General features: G+C 48.0%; 1 protein-coding gene across 5 annotated transcripts in view; it reads right to left on the bottom strand.

Moving 5' to 3' along the window:
- Positions 1–260: 260 nt before the first annotated feature.
- The window catches only part of CDK20 (cyclin dependent kinase 20), a 53,569-nt gene continuing 36,939 nt past the window's right edge, over positions 261–16,890 (bottom strand). For 2 of the 5 annotated variants that reach the window (XM_073878201.1, XM_073878200.1), the window contains 5 exons: positions 11,933–12,091; positions 11,257–11,467; positions 10,046–10,224; positions 9,837–9,964; positions 6,421–7,200 (listed from right to left, as the gene is read on the bottom strand). In XM_073878201.1, coding sequence (XP_073734302.1) covers positions 7,074–7,200; positions 9,837–9,964; positions 10,046–10,224; positions 11,257–11,467; positions 11,933–12,091 — 804 coding nt within the window. In that variant the 3' untranslated portion in view covers positions 6,421–7,073. Of the gene's footprint in view, positions 1,122–3,377; positions 3,498–5,432; positions 7,201–9,836; positions 9,965–10,045; positions 10,225–11,256; positions 11,468–11,932; positions 12,092–16,890 lie in introns of those variants that run through there. The other 3 variants (XM_073878199.1, XM_073878202.1, XM_073878203.1) reach the window with 3 other exon arrangements.

Raw genomic sequence — 16,890 nt, 5'->3', positions numbered from 1 at the left:
AATAGAGCCTGGGGAGTGTGCGTAAAAGTGGATCTTGGTGTTTGATGAGGGAAGGCAGAATATGAGACCCGAGACATCTTCATTTACATGGGGGAGTCACCTTTGATTTTTACTTGAGTAAAAATATCCAAGGCCATCCCAGCAGACTAAGGACGGGCAGAATCAGAATGGCAATCAAGATGGTTTGACCTGCAGGGATCTGAGGCAGTGGCTGTTGCACCACAATTCCCTAGGATGCTAGTTTATTTATATAAAGAGGGAAAAAAAATGAATGAATGAACTAGTTGCCTTCCACCTCGATGGAACATTGAGACCCCACACCAGGTTCCCAGCTCTAAATGTAGACCTAGAGCACTCAGTGCAAGGAAGGTCAGTTCCCCTTCAGTAACATTCCTGTAACTCCATCGCAAATGAACACAGTAAATATTCCTTCAATCATTTCTCAAAGGAACCTGTGGCCATTTGTAAGGGTAAACGTGCACTGGGAAGGTCAAGGGCATGTCAAGATGTTTCTTCTCAGGTGAAGGACAAGCTGTGGCACTTCAAATATATCTCCACTTAAACAAAAACAATGAAAATAACATTTTGTGGGTCTCTCTGGAATTTGAATTTGGAGGCAACAACTACCAAAGTTGGGAATACTCCTCTGACTCATTTATTGGGCAACCCCAGAGGCTGCCAAATTCTCAGGGGCCCAGAGCCAAAGTAGGCTCTCCAGCAGATCCTAGCTGTGGCACAAGATGCTGTCTTTTTTTTTTTAAGATTTTATTTATTTATTTGACAGAGACAGCGAGAGAGGGAACACAGCAGGGGGAGTGGGAGAGGGAGAAGCAGGCTTCCTACTGAGCAGAGAGCCCGACGTGGGGCTCGATCCTAGGACCCTGGGATCATGACCTGAGCCGAAGGCAGACGCTTAACGACTGAGCCACCCAGGTGCCCCACCCCCTTCTTGATCCTAGAACTCAGCAGGTCAGAAGGTGCTAGCAAGATCTGTGATTGGTTAGGATGTCTGGAATCTGGAAAGCTCCAACACCGGAGAGAGAACACAGGGGTAGGATTCTAGAGTAAATCGGTGCCTTCTAGGGATGAGAACCAGTCATGTGAAGAGCAGCTCCTGTGCCCTGGTAGCAAGAGATCACCCAACAGCAGGACACCAAGTGAGAACTGATCAGTTTCCCATCATAAAATAGATGTGATATGATCCACCCATCACAGAATTCAGTGTGCACAGCAGTGAGCTATTGTGCAATGGTAATAGCCTGTTTGGGACTGGACCTAAGCGTGGCCACGAGGCCGAAGTGAATCACAGAACATGTGACCCAGACTCCTACCTGTGCTGCCTCTCCCCTCGACAGCACCCATGCTTCATGGGGGGTTCCTACGACTAACTGGCACAAGAAAAGGACTCAGAGTGAATCACAAGCAGCCTGGCTTATCATGTTGGCGGAAATGACCTGCTGCTGCATGCTGCCTCCTTATAGCACCGCTTGGGATGTCCTTGAAAGACATTGTGAAAGGAAGTCCTTCAAATATACCAAGCTGAGAGTGGCTCAGTCAGTCATTCGTAAGAAAGAAAATGACTGAAGGTACAGAGATACATGGACTTTTGACAGTGGCATTTAGGTTAGGGGCCTAGAAGGGTCAAACTGGAAGTCCAAGGAAGGAGGAGGGCAAACAGCATGAGATGTTTGTGTCTTACCTGAAAGCGCACCAGAAACCACATACTACAGGGAAGTCTCTCAATAATACGGTAACAAGATGACCATCCTCTGGCTGCCAGGCAAACTCTTCTCACCATCTGATCCTTGTGCAAAGGCCCATGAACAAGGTCAGGGAGAACAGCTAAGCACAGGCCCAATGGCAAGGACTTCCTATATCAAGACGCACCTTACCACCATAGCTGAAGGCCTGTCTAATGGACAGCAGACTGATGCTATCAACTTGGCACCGTTAATCCTGGGTCGGTATTTTGTCCTTATGACACCTGCCTATGGTTCTGCCAACACCATCACCCAAAGACTTAAGAGAATGCCTTACCTGTGATATCCCACAGTACTGCCTCAGAACGAAGGACCCATTTCACACCAAAGGAGGTGTGACCATGAGCCCATGACTATGGAATGCACTGGTCTTGTCCCATACCCATCATCCAGGACTGACTGGCCTGATATGATGGTGACACAGACTACTGACAGTTCCACTAAGGTGCTGGCCAGGGGTCAACACTTAATATGGCCTGGATACCACCTTCCACCCAGGATGTGAACCAATGACCAATGGTGAATAGTGCCACTACTGCTAGAATACAGGAGTCTGAGAACCAACAAGTGTGGGAGTGGCCCCATCTATTACGACAGCAACCCTGCATATTTTGTTTCCCATTCATGCAACCTTGGACTCTCAGGGATTATAGATAGATCCTAGCTCCTGGAGATAGGAGTGGAGACAATTCTTTCAGGGTCACAGCAAGCATTCCTTTTAAGGGGAAGCTATGACTACCACCTGACTCTTTTTTGTTCTTGGCCAGTAGCCCAACAGGCAAAGAAAGGATTGGCTCTGATGGGACTGTAACTGACAAACATCAGGGACTAAGGTTGCTAGTAGATAATCGAGTAGAGTGGAGTGTGTCTACAACCTAGGTAAGTAACTGGGTATCGCTTAGCAGTAACTTAGCAGCAGTGACTTTCAATGAGCAAGGGAATCCACCACAACCATCACCTTGGGGATGAAGGTCTGGGTCACCCCACCAAATAAGCAGCCCAGATAGCCCAAAATGCTGCTTAAAGGGAATCCAGCAGAGGGGCTCTTGCTCATTTCACTAGTGCTCTTGCCACAGGCATCCAGAACAGGTCATCATCAACTTTGGGACTCTGGTCACACTTCCAGAGTAAGGATGCCTTTATTCTCAGCAGGAGGAGGCTCGGAGATGGTAAGCCCAACAATGTAGTCTGAGAGATGTACACAATGGGAGGGAGTGGTGCAAAAGGGTGGACTGAGCTGGGGCGCAAAACTTACACATCTCCAACTCCCTCAACCAGTTCCGTCTCTCCTGCGGTTGGCACCCATCTGCGCCAGGCTGCCCTGCACTTAGAGCTGACTGAGGCACACACTGCAGGGCATCCTGAGCTGGCTGTCAGCCACTAGGTGCTGGGTGGTACTCACCAGAGGTGCACAAGACTGAGTCCCACACTGAGCTAGGACCTCAAAGAGCTTCACCCTCAGAGCAAAGGAGATTAGCATCTAAACCTGCCCCTCCTGCCAGGCGCGGGGAATGAGAAGGCAGCCTGCTGTGGACCAGAACAGGGGAATGGGGGGGAGAGGGGGCCTGGTAGGGGGCTGAGACAGCTACCCTGAACCTGCGCTACTGGAACACGTACCTTGGATTGGCCAGACATGCAAGTGCGGACAGGACTGAGGCCGTCTCCATCACTGGGTCCTGTGTCCATGTGTCTGCACACACTCAGCTTCATCCAGCTTCCTACTTTTTTTTTGCCAGCCTAATAGTACAAAGTGATAGGTCATTATTTTATTCGGCTGTGATTACTAATGATTTTGAGCATTTTCTCCTGTACTTTAGGGTTTGGTTTCTTCTGTAAATTACATTTCCTCTTAGTTCAATTTAGGGGTTGCTGTCAATGGCTGTCTTAATTTTGGTTATGGTGTCACTTGTACAAAAGATTTAAATTTTGATATAGACTACTTCGCTATGGGTTTTGCTTTTCTATGATCCCTTTTCTAATTTTTCCCCTATAATTAAAAATGCTGTTTAGATCCTTTACACATAAAAAAAAAACTTATTTTTGTGCACGGTATGAGGAAGGAATCTGATTTTATTCCATTTGGATAGCCAGTCCTTCCAAGATCACATTCTGACTTGAAATGTCACTTATATTGTATACCCAATTTCCAAACATACCTGGGTCTGTTTCTTGATTCTCTGTTGTCTATTCACACACTGATGCCACTTGCTTCAATGACAAAGTTTAATTTTGTCTTCATAATTCAAAGGGCAGGTCTACCCCTTCCTTTGCCCTTTTGTTCCTGCAAGACTGTCTTGGCTACTCTTGTCCTCTTATAGCTCCATATACATCCAATAATCATCTTTTTACATTGGTTTTAAAATGGTAGGAATTTTATTGGTATTGCTTTCACTATATGGTCTCTTTGAAGCAGTAATTCTTCTATCCATGAACATGGGTTATCTCTATTCTTTATTCCTTTAGAAAAGCTGTGTTTTTTCTTCATAAAGTTTTTCTTCTTTTTAGATCCCAAGATATTATAGTTTCTGGTGTTACTGTGAATGGGATAATTTTCCTATCATATTTTCTAATTTTTGTTACACTAATTTCAACATGTAGATAACCTATTCACCAATCCTGATTTGCTAATTTTAATGATTTTCTTAAGTTTCTAAAGGAGATAGTACTATTTAGAAATTATAGCACACATACCCATTTCTAATCATTTTTTTTAGAATTTAAAAAAGTATTACATTAGTACATCCAGGGCAATACTAATCATGGTGGTGATCAATGTCGTGCTTACCTCGTTTCTAACATCAGTAGAAATGTTTGTGATTACCTTTCATTAAGCATGTTTGCAGTCTTTCATATTCCTTTTACCCAGTTAAGAAAATTATCTTTTATTATTTTGATATTTCATCATTTCTGCTTAGATTTTATTTAACTCATCATTTAAAAGTGAATTTTAATGGTGTGTGTTTGTGTGTTGGCATGACTGTCTTTTCAAAAAGGAATTTTATAGTTAGCAATTAGTATTTTGGAATTTGTGAAGACTTCACTTGTGGCCAAGTACTAGGGAAAATTCTTCAATGTTTTCTATTTCTACTTAATACAGAGTATCTTGGCCTGCACCTAGAGTAAGAGGCTCAGAGGAAGGATGAGATCTGCCTACTGGCAGGACTCAGAGGTGCCACTGAGGCCTTTGTGCTCCCCCAGCAGTAGCAGTCCTGGCCGTATGGAGAAAGAAGCCTCAGAACTTGGATTTAGAGGACGTGAGTCATCTGTGTTTCCACCAGGTCGTGCTATCACACCTCACAGACCTTGCTTTCCCATGAGGAGCCTGTCTGCCAGACTCCACACACACACACACTTTCCACAAGAGTTTCCTGTGCTCCCATTAGGACTCCCTCCTAAGCTTCCCACATCACACCCAAAGCAGGGGTCCACAGCGCTGTCCTTGGGCAGGGCCACCACAGCCAGACATGACACCACCCTAATGCTGCAGCCAGCACATGCCAGGCTCTGGCTGGCTGCCTTCCCTAAGAACTGACCATATTGCTTTCCCAGTCACCACATGTCCATGCCTCTCAGGTGGCCCATACACTTACCATTCCCTTATCTGACCTCCCCTTTTGCCAACACTCCCTCTTTCCATGTGTCTCCACCAAAAACTCCTATATCTCAACTTACCTGAACTTTCCCTTCATCTTCTGAAACAGCTGTTTCCTTTCTTGCCGTGTCACGTGTGTTTATTTTAGCTAATTTCTTGTCTCCTCTCCCTTTCCCCCATGGCTGTATGCAGGATGCACTAGGACCACTGAGTACCAGATAGGGCTATAATAGGATTAACAGAGAGTTCTGACTTCAAGGTAACAAAGACCTTGGGTTTCCAAATATCTTACGTTATGTAAGATATTCACACCAGGGGAGGCTGGGCAAAAGGTATATGGAATCCACGGCACTGCCTTTGCCACTTTTCTGTAAACCTAAAATTATCCCAAAATAAACCTTATCTTAGATTTTTAAAGGGGGTGAGGGTAGGCTATAGATTTTTTCCTTTTGAGGAAATGGCTATATCTGGGTTTGTCTATATGGGGCACAGGTGCTATGTTGGGTATAAAGTGCCAGGAAGAAGGGGCTGTGGTACTGGACAGCTGAAGCCACAGGTTGTAGTAGAGAGTTTTTCATCCTCATTGTCTGTTTCTCAAGAATGCTTCCTATTTTTGAAGAATTTTTCACAGTGCAAGTCGACTGGGAGCCGCTCAACTGAAGCTGAAGGGGTCGCTCTCCCGCATCCTGGCCCAGGTGGTGTGGGCATGTGGTGAAGCCAGAAGGTCGCGCACACATCCTGGTGTTCTGAGCGTCAGGGCAGCTGGGACGTTTTCAGACAGCGGCAGCACCATGGGAGCGCTCGGGGAGAATGACGGCAGGCCAGACCTTGCTGGAACGGGCCCTGGCTGCTGCCCGCTGCCCTGCTTCCTGTAGTTCCACGTCTGTTCCTCCAGCCTTCCCACTGACCTGGTGCACTGCTCTATTTCCTTCCAGTAAATTCCTTTCTTGCTTTCTATCCTGTTGCTTACAGTTGAGAACGCTAATGATACGCCCACCAAAGCAGCCGGGGCCTCCCTGTGGACCAACGCCGGGGATGCCACTTGCACAGAGTACAAAATGGTGTCCCTAGAGTTCTGCAGTGTGGCACCACACAACTATTTATTAATGTGTGTCTAAAGCATGTAACAGAATAGGACATTTCCTTACTTCACTACATATCTGAACAACAAAACAATCAGGATACAAGTCTAGTACCTTCAACATGGGCCTTCTTACATCCACTCCTCTCTCCCACTTACTATCTGAATAAGCTTGGGCAGGTGGCATGGCAGCCAGACAACAGGCCAATAATGGGTCTCTGTTACTGGTCATGCTCCTTGTCTGAAAAATAGAGACATCATATGTCCTTCATTGACTTGTTGTGAGGATTTAAAAAGAAAGTCACAGGGCGCCTGGGTGGCTCAGTCATTAGGCATCTGCCTTCGGCTCAGGTCATGATCCCAGGGTCCTGGGATTGAGTCCCGCATCGGGCTCTCTGCTCTGCAGGAAGCCTGCTTCTCCCTCTCCCACTCCCCCTGCTTGTGTTCCTCTCTCGCTGTGTCTCTCTCTGTCAAATAAGTTAATAAAATCTTAAAAAAAAAAAAAAAAAGTCACATAGCACAGTGCCTGGCCCGTAAGAGGCATTTGAGAATTGCTCATTCCTTTTCCAGTGTTGATAAAAAAAAAAAAAAATCATTTAGTTTGTATGTAGACAAGCTTTTCACCAAAATGAGATTATCTTCAATTGACACAATCATCTGAGCCATGCTGCATGTTGAAGCAATATGACCTCAGAATACTCGTCCCGATGCTTCTGGCTTCCACACCTACAATGCTCATACTGTCACTTTCCACATGGGTGAATCCACTGCAAAAGGAAGGGACAGGCTGCATGTTAAACTTGAGGAAGACACATTTAAGTAGCTAAGCCTTTACATGAAGATGGAACACAACCTCTGGACCTTCTCCACCCTAGTGCACCCCATCCGTGTGGAGACCTGCATTCATTCCTACCAGTTAGCAAATATGCTCACATTCTGGAGTGGGAGTATCAGCTTTGGGCCCTCCTGATGGTAGCTGTCTGAATTATGATTTCAGCAAGTCTAGAAATTCCCAGTAGAGAACAGGCACCTAATCCAATCTCAACAGGGTAGAGTCATTTCCCCAGAACCGAGAATCAGGCCATCAATTCCCAGCCAGTCTCAGTGAAAGATACCGACAGGAGCCGTCATTCTCCATGATGCTGTCTTTGCCTAGAAAGACAATGCTGCTCTGAGGTATGACAGAGAGTGAGCAGGTGGGGACGGAACCATACCAGCCAAACCACAAAAGGGACCTGAGTTTCCTGTAGAAGCTGGTTTTGGCCATAGATTGCTTCTAAAATATTGCCACTTTGGCTTTCATGAACTACCTTTTAGCTTAGAAGAAACTCCACACTAAAAACAGAACAAGACAAAATAAAGCTGCTAAGAACGTTCATGTACAAGTCCTTGTTTGGATGTAACATTTCTCTTGGGTAGATACCTGGGGGTATATGGCTAGGTTTCTGGTAAAGTTATATTTCACACACCCATTTTCCCTGTTTTCTTTGGAGAATTATTTACGCATTATGTATTCACAGATGATAACATTTTAGGAAACTGAAAAGCTCTCAGAAAGTACTGGTTATGTCTTGAGGCATTCAAAAAGGTGCTGGAAAAAACTTCCGGGGAACAGCATGGAGCAAGAGTGCCGGGTTTATTGTTGCCAAATGAAGCTCCCAGAAGAAATTACCACTCAACTAAGGATTTCTGAAGGAATCTCTTCTGAATTAGGAAAGGGGCATAATTGAAAATCATGATCCCTTCTGGGGTCCTGATTAAAGCACACTTTTGAAAAGATATTTCTAAGTAAGTGTGCTCCTTATTTATCACGTTGAGAATGATGTCATTTCAGTGAAAGATGTTTTCCATTCTACATCCATGTAATTCAGCGTGTAAAAACACGTGTTCAAGAGTCTCACAGTGCTACCTGCTCAGCACGAGGGTTCTGTTGTGTAGTGCATGCAGGGCAGTGTTTCAAAAGACATGTAAAAAAGAAGTTTCTAAAAGTGCCACTTGCTTGCTTAGTTGAAACAGTGTTATTTCAGTGAAAGGATGCTCTAATCACTCAGGAATGATGTAGAGAATTCTTTAAAGACACACATAGAAAAGAAATGGGAAAAGTGTATTTTGAGGCCAACATGGGAGCATAATCCCCTCACTTGCCAGCGACCATGAGAACAAATGTCTGCACTGTGTGTCCCTCAGCAGAGAGAGGCTTCCTGCCTCTGGAGGAGGAAGCATCACGACGGTCCGAGTGGTTGCGGCGTCTAAGCGGGACCTCTCCCGCCAGAGAGGTATGTCACAAACGCCGGCCCCTGGTCACAGGCAGACTCAGCATTGTGAAGCCACGATGCCTCCGCCCCTGAAGGGCAGCGGCATGAAGGGGCAAGCGTGTAAGGGTGTTAACTAGCAAAGATACAGCAAAGCAGATGCAAACATGGCCTCAAACTTCAAAGGAATTTAAGGAGGAATCCTGAGTGAAGAAGCAACTGATGCAAGTCCTTCTCAGAACGGGAGCATCAGGCTGTCCTCTATGCTTTGTTTAGCAAGTTAAGAGAGTGTTAAAACCTACCAGTTATCATAAGATTTAAGCTGAATCTCTACTTCTTTCTTACCAGAAAGTTGAGTTTGTTTACTAAAAGGAATGAAGCTTTTCTGTATTAATTAGTTTGCTTTAATAATTATCTTCAAATGACAACTGACTGAAAACTCAGAAATGAGGTAGGTTTGTTACAGAAATCTAGTTTTTTTAAATATTTGGTTTGGGGCTTGGTATTTTTTCATTTATGACAGTAAAATGTCTGCCACAGGAGGCTGCAATTACCTCCGACCTCATACCAGTTAAGTGATGGCGGTCAGCCATCTCACCGTGAGCAGCCCGGGGCAGGTCTGCCCGCCCTGTCCGTTTGCAGAACTCAGTCTGGCAAGAAGAAACAAGTGATTCCAAAATACTAATTAAAGAACCAAAGCAAAACTGCATTCTCTGGGACTTTTCCCACCCCACCCCACTGACTCCACCACCATCTGCGTTTGGGAAATGGTTTTGGAGTCGTGTGGCTCAGGGCGGGGGGTGAGAGCGGGGCTGCAGTCCATGCCAGGCCCACCTGGGCGTCCCTGTGCGTCCCTGTGGGACTGTGGGCAAAAGAGCCACATCTCAGAGCCTCTGATCTGGGAGAGTGGGTGGTACCAACTGTAGGTGACAGTTTTGTACATTAGAGGAGATAATGTAGATGCTGCTTAGCATCTTTGTTTTCAAGCAGAGGAGGAAATGGTATCTGAGCAGGGACTTATCTCAGGTCCCCAGAGAGCGCAAATAGGCCGGGCTGAGACCCAAGTCCCAGTCACATGCCTTAACAGCTGCCGCCGGCAGGCCAGGTGAGGCCACTTCACGGGTCAAGCAAAGGGAACTGGAAGCAGTTACCTGGCCCATCTGTGGGAGCCCCCGAGCAGGTGATAGCAGCTCTTGAGGACAGGAAACTTATTTTCCTTATTCCACACGTAGACCCGCAGGGAGAGGTCGAAGGAAGCAGTGAGGACTCGGCTCTGGTCCTTGAAATGAGAAGCCACGTGAGGCGGAGCCACAGGCTCCGGAGGCGGGGCCGTGACGCAGGCAGGCGGGCCCACACTCACCACCCACAGGGATGTGACAGGCTTCTGGTGGTCCTGGAAGGCTGCCAGCTGCAGGCCCTGGATGGTGAAGAGCACCAGCTCCGACCCCGACACCAGCAGGATCACCTGAGAGCCGTGGCCCTTCATGAGGTGAGGAGGTGTCATGGTGTCTGGCAGAAGGAAACTTGCAATCTGTTGTACTTTTTCAAATAAAAACACAGATTGTCATCTCTCAATAGCAGCTGGGGGCGCGGGGTACACGCGCCTCACCTCAGAGGACGTGGTGCACTGACAACACCGACACCTTTGTGGTCACACCTGCAATCACCCCCTGAACCCTCCCGGCCATCCGCCCTCCCAATACGGGTGACGGTGCCCTACTTAAGGGGACTGTAAAGATTCAAGGCAAAAATGCATGTGGAAGTGACAGTATCTGGCACATGTACCTTCCAGGGGATAGGCCCCCTGCCCCTCCCCAGCTACGGCAGGGTGATGTAAGACATGGCGCCATGAGAAGATGACATTTATAACATCTGCCAAAAACTATGATGATGACACTGTCTTTTATACTGTATAGCATTCCTTGTTTTTTGTTTTTGTTTTTAATTAACTGGATCATTTCCTTATGGTTTACCAGCAAGGAAAAAAATTACCTTTCGAAGAATTCATGCTCATACCAAACAAGGGATTAGAATACACATCCCGTTTCCCTTTTCTCCCTGGCTGCTAAGAAGCTCAAAGTAAAGTTTATGGTCAAATGATGACATGAAAACAAATGAATATATACAAAAGAAAAAATTCTAAGGGCCACACGGCAGGCCAGTCACAGTGACATCCAGTTTGGGAGAGAGAGGAGGCAGAAAAAAAGACAGCTATGGGTCTTATTTTCCTGCTGGCTGGGGAGCTCCCTGGGGAAGAAATGGTTGTGGCTTTTACTCATCTCTGTGCACACTTAGCACCAAGAAGAGTGTGTCTGCCACAGCTGTGACAAGACAGTGAGGAGGGGCGAGACTACGTAGTCAGTGGTTCGTGTCTGGATCCCAGGGCCACACAGAAGGCCCGGACTGCGCCAAGCGCTCAACCACTCAGCCAGTACAATCACAAACAACAGGACATTTGTTGGGCCGCTATGTTCACTGAGAGGGAAGAAAAGCGCCCCAAAGGAAACACGAGGAATCTGTGCTTGAGGCACCACAGTGCAACAGTGACAGTCCTGGCACGGGGACCCTTACCCACAACGTCCACTCCTTCCTGGGACTGCTTGGCCCCCAGCTCGTAGGTGGTGATGGCCAGCTGCCCGCTATCATTGTTTCTGTGCATCACCATCAGCCTGGCTGCCTCATCAGGGGCCCAGCAGGCTCTGGAAGTCAGCCAGATGGGGAGAGTGGTGGAGACAGGAGGTTCATCCTCTACCAGACAGAGTAGGGAGCGAGTGTAGAACACCTGGGGGAACACCGCCATGTGGTCCATGCTGCTGAGAAGCACCCAGGAGGGCCGCAGACCCACACCCAGTGACCTCACTGTGTCTTACAGGGTTGCCGGTGCCCCTGTGCGCCCTGCTCTCCCGACTGCTCGGACTAGCCGGTCGGGCCCTGCTGGAAACATCTTGCACACCAGTCCTGGGTTGGTCGGTGTGATAGGACAACCAAATCAATGGCTCTTGTATTTTTTAAGGGCTCTTGTGGTTTTGAGCAGTGTACGCCACTGGCATGCTTTTGCCTTCAACGTCTTGCTCTGTATTCCTGTCCTACCACTTGGAAGTCTGCTCCAGATGACTCCTCTGTCCCTGGACCATCCTGTCTGCAGGTGCTTCTGCGAGGCTTGGTCCTGCACTGGAAGCCACCCTCCCAGACCCATCCACAAGCCTGGGCACAGAACTCACCACCTTGTGTGCACAAAGCCACTGACCTTTGGGCCCAAGTCTGAGTCCTGGGTCGAAGCCAACACCCACTGGCAGTCAGGAGAGCAGAGGAGACTGGTGGGGCTGCTCGGAAACACACTGGTCCTGGAGAGCGGCTGCAGCTGGGGCACGGTCAGCGTGTACAGGACGCCCTCGGCAGAGGCCACCTGCACAGACAGCAAAGGCCGTGGTCAACACATGGCCTCCCCCAGGGCGAAGGGCAACCGCTTGACTGCCTCCTTGCTGGCTAACGCTCCTTGGAAATATTTCTTGTCAGGCATTTCCCACAACTTTTTACTTCCTCTCACTCTGATGGAAATTTAATGTGTTCACAGATCTTGCCACTGCAGCACTGAGTGCCCCTGCAGAGAAGCTCCACACACCGATTCCAGTATTTCCTCTGAGAGACCCCCCTGCTGGTAAACCATAAGGAAATAGAACAAGCACGTGCAGACATGAAGCAACACCCTGAATTAGAAACTCAACACTCAAACCAAAATGGACAGAGAGCCAAGATGTGAAATCAGAGTTAAATTAATTCGGGAAAGATACTGAAGAAAAAGTTATCTTAAAGACCAGCAATAGACCTAGGAGAGAATATATTCCACTGGGCCAATAAGGACCCTGAAGAAGAAGGAAAACAGGCCAGAGAACAAAGATGGAATAAAGAACGAAGACGAATCCGAGAGCAGGTGTCCCGGAGGACGGGTAGAGAAGATCTAGTAAACATACGAGTGAAGCTCCTGCAGAGGAAAAGCAAGCAATTAACAGACTAATACTTAAAGCTCACATACAATGAAACTTTCTGAAAATAAAACCTGAATCCATACATCAAAAGGGTACATATGCTCCTGGAAAAGTCAATCCAGGATGGCCAGCACAGACACCTCACAACAAAACTACCAGACTTTTAAGCATTTCAGAAATCCTTCAAGCCTTTGATTTACAAGTCCAAGTGTATAACAAGGAAAGTAAGCCAAAGTGGGAACAGACTTCTCAACAAAAACACAGTGAAATAGTATTTTCACAAAATTCAAGACAAATATGAGTCAGGGATCTGGCACCCAGCCAGGCCATTCTTCAGGCGGCCAGGCTGCGCGAAGCAGCGTCAGACCTGCAGGATGGATGGATTCGATGGACTTCCTCGGGGATCTCCTAGAGGACGGGCCCCACCAGACCACAAGACACAAGGAGAACGTCACCAGAACTGGTGTGACTACCACGTACAGTACACTGTAGGTCAAAGTTTGGGAAAAAAAAAGGGGGGGGGGAGACAAGGAAAAACAATGTGTAAATGTTGCATATTCTCAGAAAGGTGGAAACAGTGCTCTTCAAAGGCAGGAAGAGGAGGGGCAAGGATCGAAGTAGAGGAGGTTCCCCGGCCCCCACGGGAGAGAAGGGCTAGCAGGTGATGCCGGCAAACAAAACAGTGCGTGCGCCTGAACAGGGAAAACGGAGACGGGGAGCATGAAGACAAAGGAAACGACGCCCCAGGAAAAATAAATACAAGCCTTCCTGCATAACAAAAGATAGCACCTTTACCCAAAAAGATACACATTAAAAAGGGAAAACATATTTGAAGAAAGGAGCTCAGTAATGTGCCACATCACACCATAAACGTGACATAAAACAACACTTGAGATCAGGCACAGACGTCATTCAATGTAAATGGCTTAACTCACTAAAAAAGATGATCACACTGATGTACAAAAGAAAACCTGACTGTATATTCAAGAAGCTCAATCAAAACAGAAAAGTTAACCATGACGAAACAGTAAAGGTGTGCCAGGCACACACAAATCTGCGGAAGGAGGCGAAGTGGTCCTAATACCAGAAAAGGGAGGACTCCGGCCAAAGCAGGAAATACAACAGACACTTCCTATCCCTGTGAAAATTACTAAAAGGAAACCTTGTCTAGAATGGAGTTCAGAGGCTGGCGGGGGGGCTCTCGCGCCAAGCACTGGTTGTCAATTGTGGACCCAAGAGGAAGAGAGGCACCTCCCGGAGGATGCTCCTTAAAATCCCAGCAGGAGGAGGAAGGTTTCTTCCGTCCCAGCCACAGCTCAGCCAATGAGAGGCAGTCACAGCTCGGCCAACGAGAAGCCGCTACACTTCCAGCTCCCAGTTCATCCCCTCCCTACACCCCTTTCCCTCTCTAAAAGAACCTTTCTATTCTTTGTTTTTTGGACTTCTCTATGGTTTTGCCACAGCTAGCGTGTCCTGAATTAATTCTCTGCTATTTCCACACAAACCCATTTTTGCTAATAAAATAACTGGCAGCTTTTTTTTTTTTTTAGGTTAACAGCACTAAAGGCTGTAATTCACAATGAAGAAATAAAACCTCTGATACTTATCAAAGAAACACCCCAATCACCCTCACAAAGCAGACACAAAAAGAAACAAGGTGAAACACAATAATATTCAAATATTTATGAGTTAAACATATTATATAAAAATAAACAATAATAATGCTCTCAGTCTAAGGCGAAGTAGACAAAAAGTAAATAAACGTTAAGACCCAACAATATAATTGAGGCACCTGGGTGGCTCCATCGGTTGAGAGCTGGAATCTTGGTTTCAGCTCAGACCATTACCTTGGGGTCGTGAGATCGAGCCGCATGTCAGGCTCCGTGCTCAGTGCGGAGTCCGCTTGAGATTCTTTCCCCTCCCTCCCTCTCTGCTCCTCCCCCTGCTCGTGCTCTAATAACCAGACTTAACAGTAATAATAATGACTATATTTGGATATTTGTATCCCAATAATGGAGAATACACCTTCCTTGCAAGCACACATAAACTTTCACAAAAATGGAACAGTCACAAAGAAACCTCAGTAAATTCTATATTGTAAGGTAATACAACATTCTCTGGTCATGATAAGGAAAATCTGTGTCCTAAGATGGCCGACCAGGCCAGTGAGAGAGTTCCAGTCCTTGCCCTGGGGGCTCTTCCAGGTTCTTCTCCCTGCTCTGCTTCCCGCACACACCAATTCGGGTTCTTCTCCCCGCCTCGCTTCACACACACACCAAAAGTGCCACGTAGGCGGAAGGAGAAGTGTATAAATTGCCCCCTTTGTGCTCGGGGCTCAGACCTTTGGAAAGCACTCTCCTCTGAGCCCGCCAGCATTAAATAAACCTCCTATGCTCCAAGATCTCCGGGTGCCACTTGGTTCTTCTGTCAGGCGATCCAGTCCAGGTTCTGTAACATTTGGTTCCCTGACCAGGAAACCCAACCGTGCTGGCCCATTGTTGCCACCGGTTTGGGGGCAACAGCGGGGGCACTGATGGAACGAGGGATCATAACGGAGAAGGTGTACCCTAATTTTTGGCAGTCTCCCGCCCCTGCCACCTCGGGCTGGCCCCTCTTTGCTGTTCCCACCCAACTCGAGGAAACTTGGCAGGTGAGGACCTGGTCCCAACATCGGATTCCAGTTAAGGCCTGGGGCCCCAGGACCCAGACAGGCCCACCCCACTGGGGCGGAAGGGGAGCCTGATCACCTCCCAGAGCCCTCTTGGAGGCCTCACAGGTCAGGACTCCCAGGGAGGGAATGTAGTAACTTCTAGAGTGTGAATGTGGGAGTGAATGTGCAGTCCGAGCTGGCTTCCTCAAGCGGACTGATTCTGTAGCTCCACGGGAGGGCACCCTTCAGGTCCCCAGAAGTCTACGGAGTCTTGAGTGGGCCTGTCTGCAATTCCGTGGTGAATGGCATACAGTCTATGGCGGTATCAGAATAGCTTCCGATTGTAAGTCACAACGCTGAGACCGCTACAGCTAAGCCTCACCCAAGCTCCTTCGGGACACGGCCAGAAGGGCATCTGACTGGTCTCCTCACCTCAGGAGGCACCCCACGCCTTGTCTGTCTCTGCGCCACTGCACACGGGGACATCACCACGGGGTCAGGGCAGAGTAAACCTATGGTTCTAGAGACCATGATCCAAAATTTCAAGAAGGGGTTTTCAGGAGACTATGGAGTCAGGATGAACCCCGGCAAGTTAAGAATCCTATGTGAAATGGAATGGCCCACCTTTGATGTCAGGTGGCCTTCAGAAGGGACATTCGATGTCCCAACGATTCGTCGAGTATGGCGAGTCCTAACAGGAGAACCAGGACACCCTGACCAGTTTCCATACATTGACTCCTGGCTAGGAACTGCTCAGACTCTTCCCCCCTGGGTGCGATTCGTTTTCAATTGGCAGGGACAGGCCAGGATCTTAATCGCTTACCCCCAAGACCGTCTACACCTGGCCCTTCAGCTCCAGACACTCCACCGCCATCGGTTTCACCAGAGCCCCCAGGCCCAAAAGATCCACTTTCTCCAGGACCAGCAGCCAGGCTGCGCCCCACGCTGGGCACAAGCACCCTTCAAATGCCGGTATGAGAGACGCGGGGACCCGAGAGGCATGATGAAGACGGGACAGTCCAACCTGGGCCATTCCATGATGTATTATCAGCCCTTCACCACCACCGACCTCGTCAGCTGGAACTCATCGGCCAACCTGGGAAGACTGCCAACAGTTACTCCGCACCCTGTTTAACACAGAGGAAAGGAGGAGAATAATGCAAGGTGCACAGCAGCACCTGGAAGAGCAGGCACCAGCAGAAGTCATCCACCCTGCTGCCTGGGCTAAGGTGGCCACACCCGAAGAGCGCCCAGCACGGGACTTCACCACAACCAAGGGACAGGCCCACACCCACCGGTACCAGGAGGCCCTCCTCCGGGGAATCCGGGCAGGAGCTAAGAAACCCATGAACATGACTAACATATCCTTGGTCACTCAACAACCAGGGGAGGCCCCCGGGGACTACCGTGAAGGACTATGTGAAGCCTACAGGATATACACTCCATTTGACCCCGAGGCACAGGAAAGCCAACAGATGGTAAACAACTCCTTCGTGGCTCAGGCCGCCCCAGACATCAGGAAAAAACTTCAGAAACTAGAGGGTTTTGCCGGGATGAACATCACCCAAC

Source organism: Callorhinus ursinus, unplaced genomic scaffold, assembly GCF_003265705.2.
Source record: "Callorhinus ursinus isolate GAN/ISIS: 27379988/994484 unplaced genomic scaffold, GSC_fseal_2.0 scaffold28, whole genome shotgun sequence".
Taxonomy (NCBI): domain Eukaryota; kingdom Metazoa; phylum Chordata; class Mammalia; order Carnivora; family Otariidae; genus Callorhinus; species Callorhinus ursinus.
The sequence above is the reverse complement of the archived record's forward strand: the minus strand, read 5'-3'. Positions and strand labels throughout refer to the sequence as shown.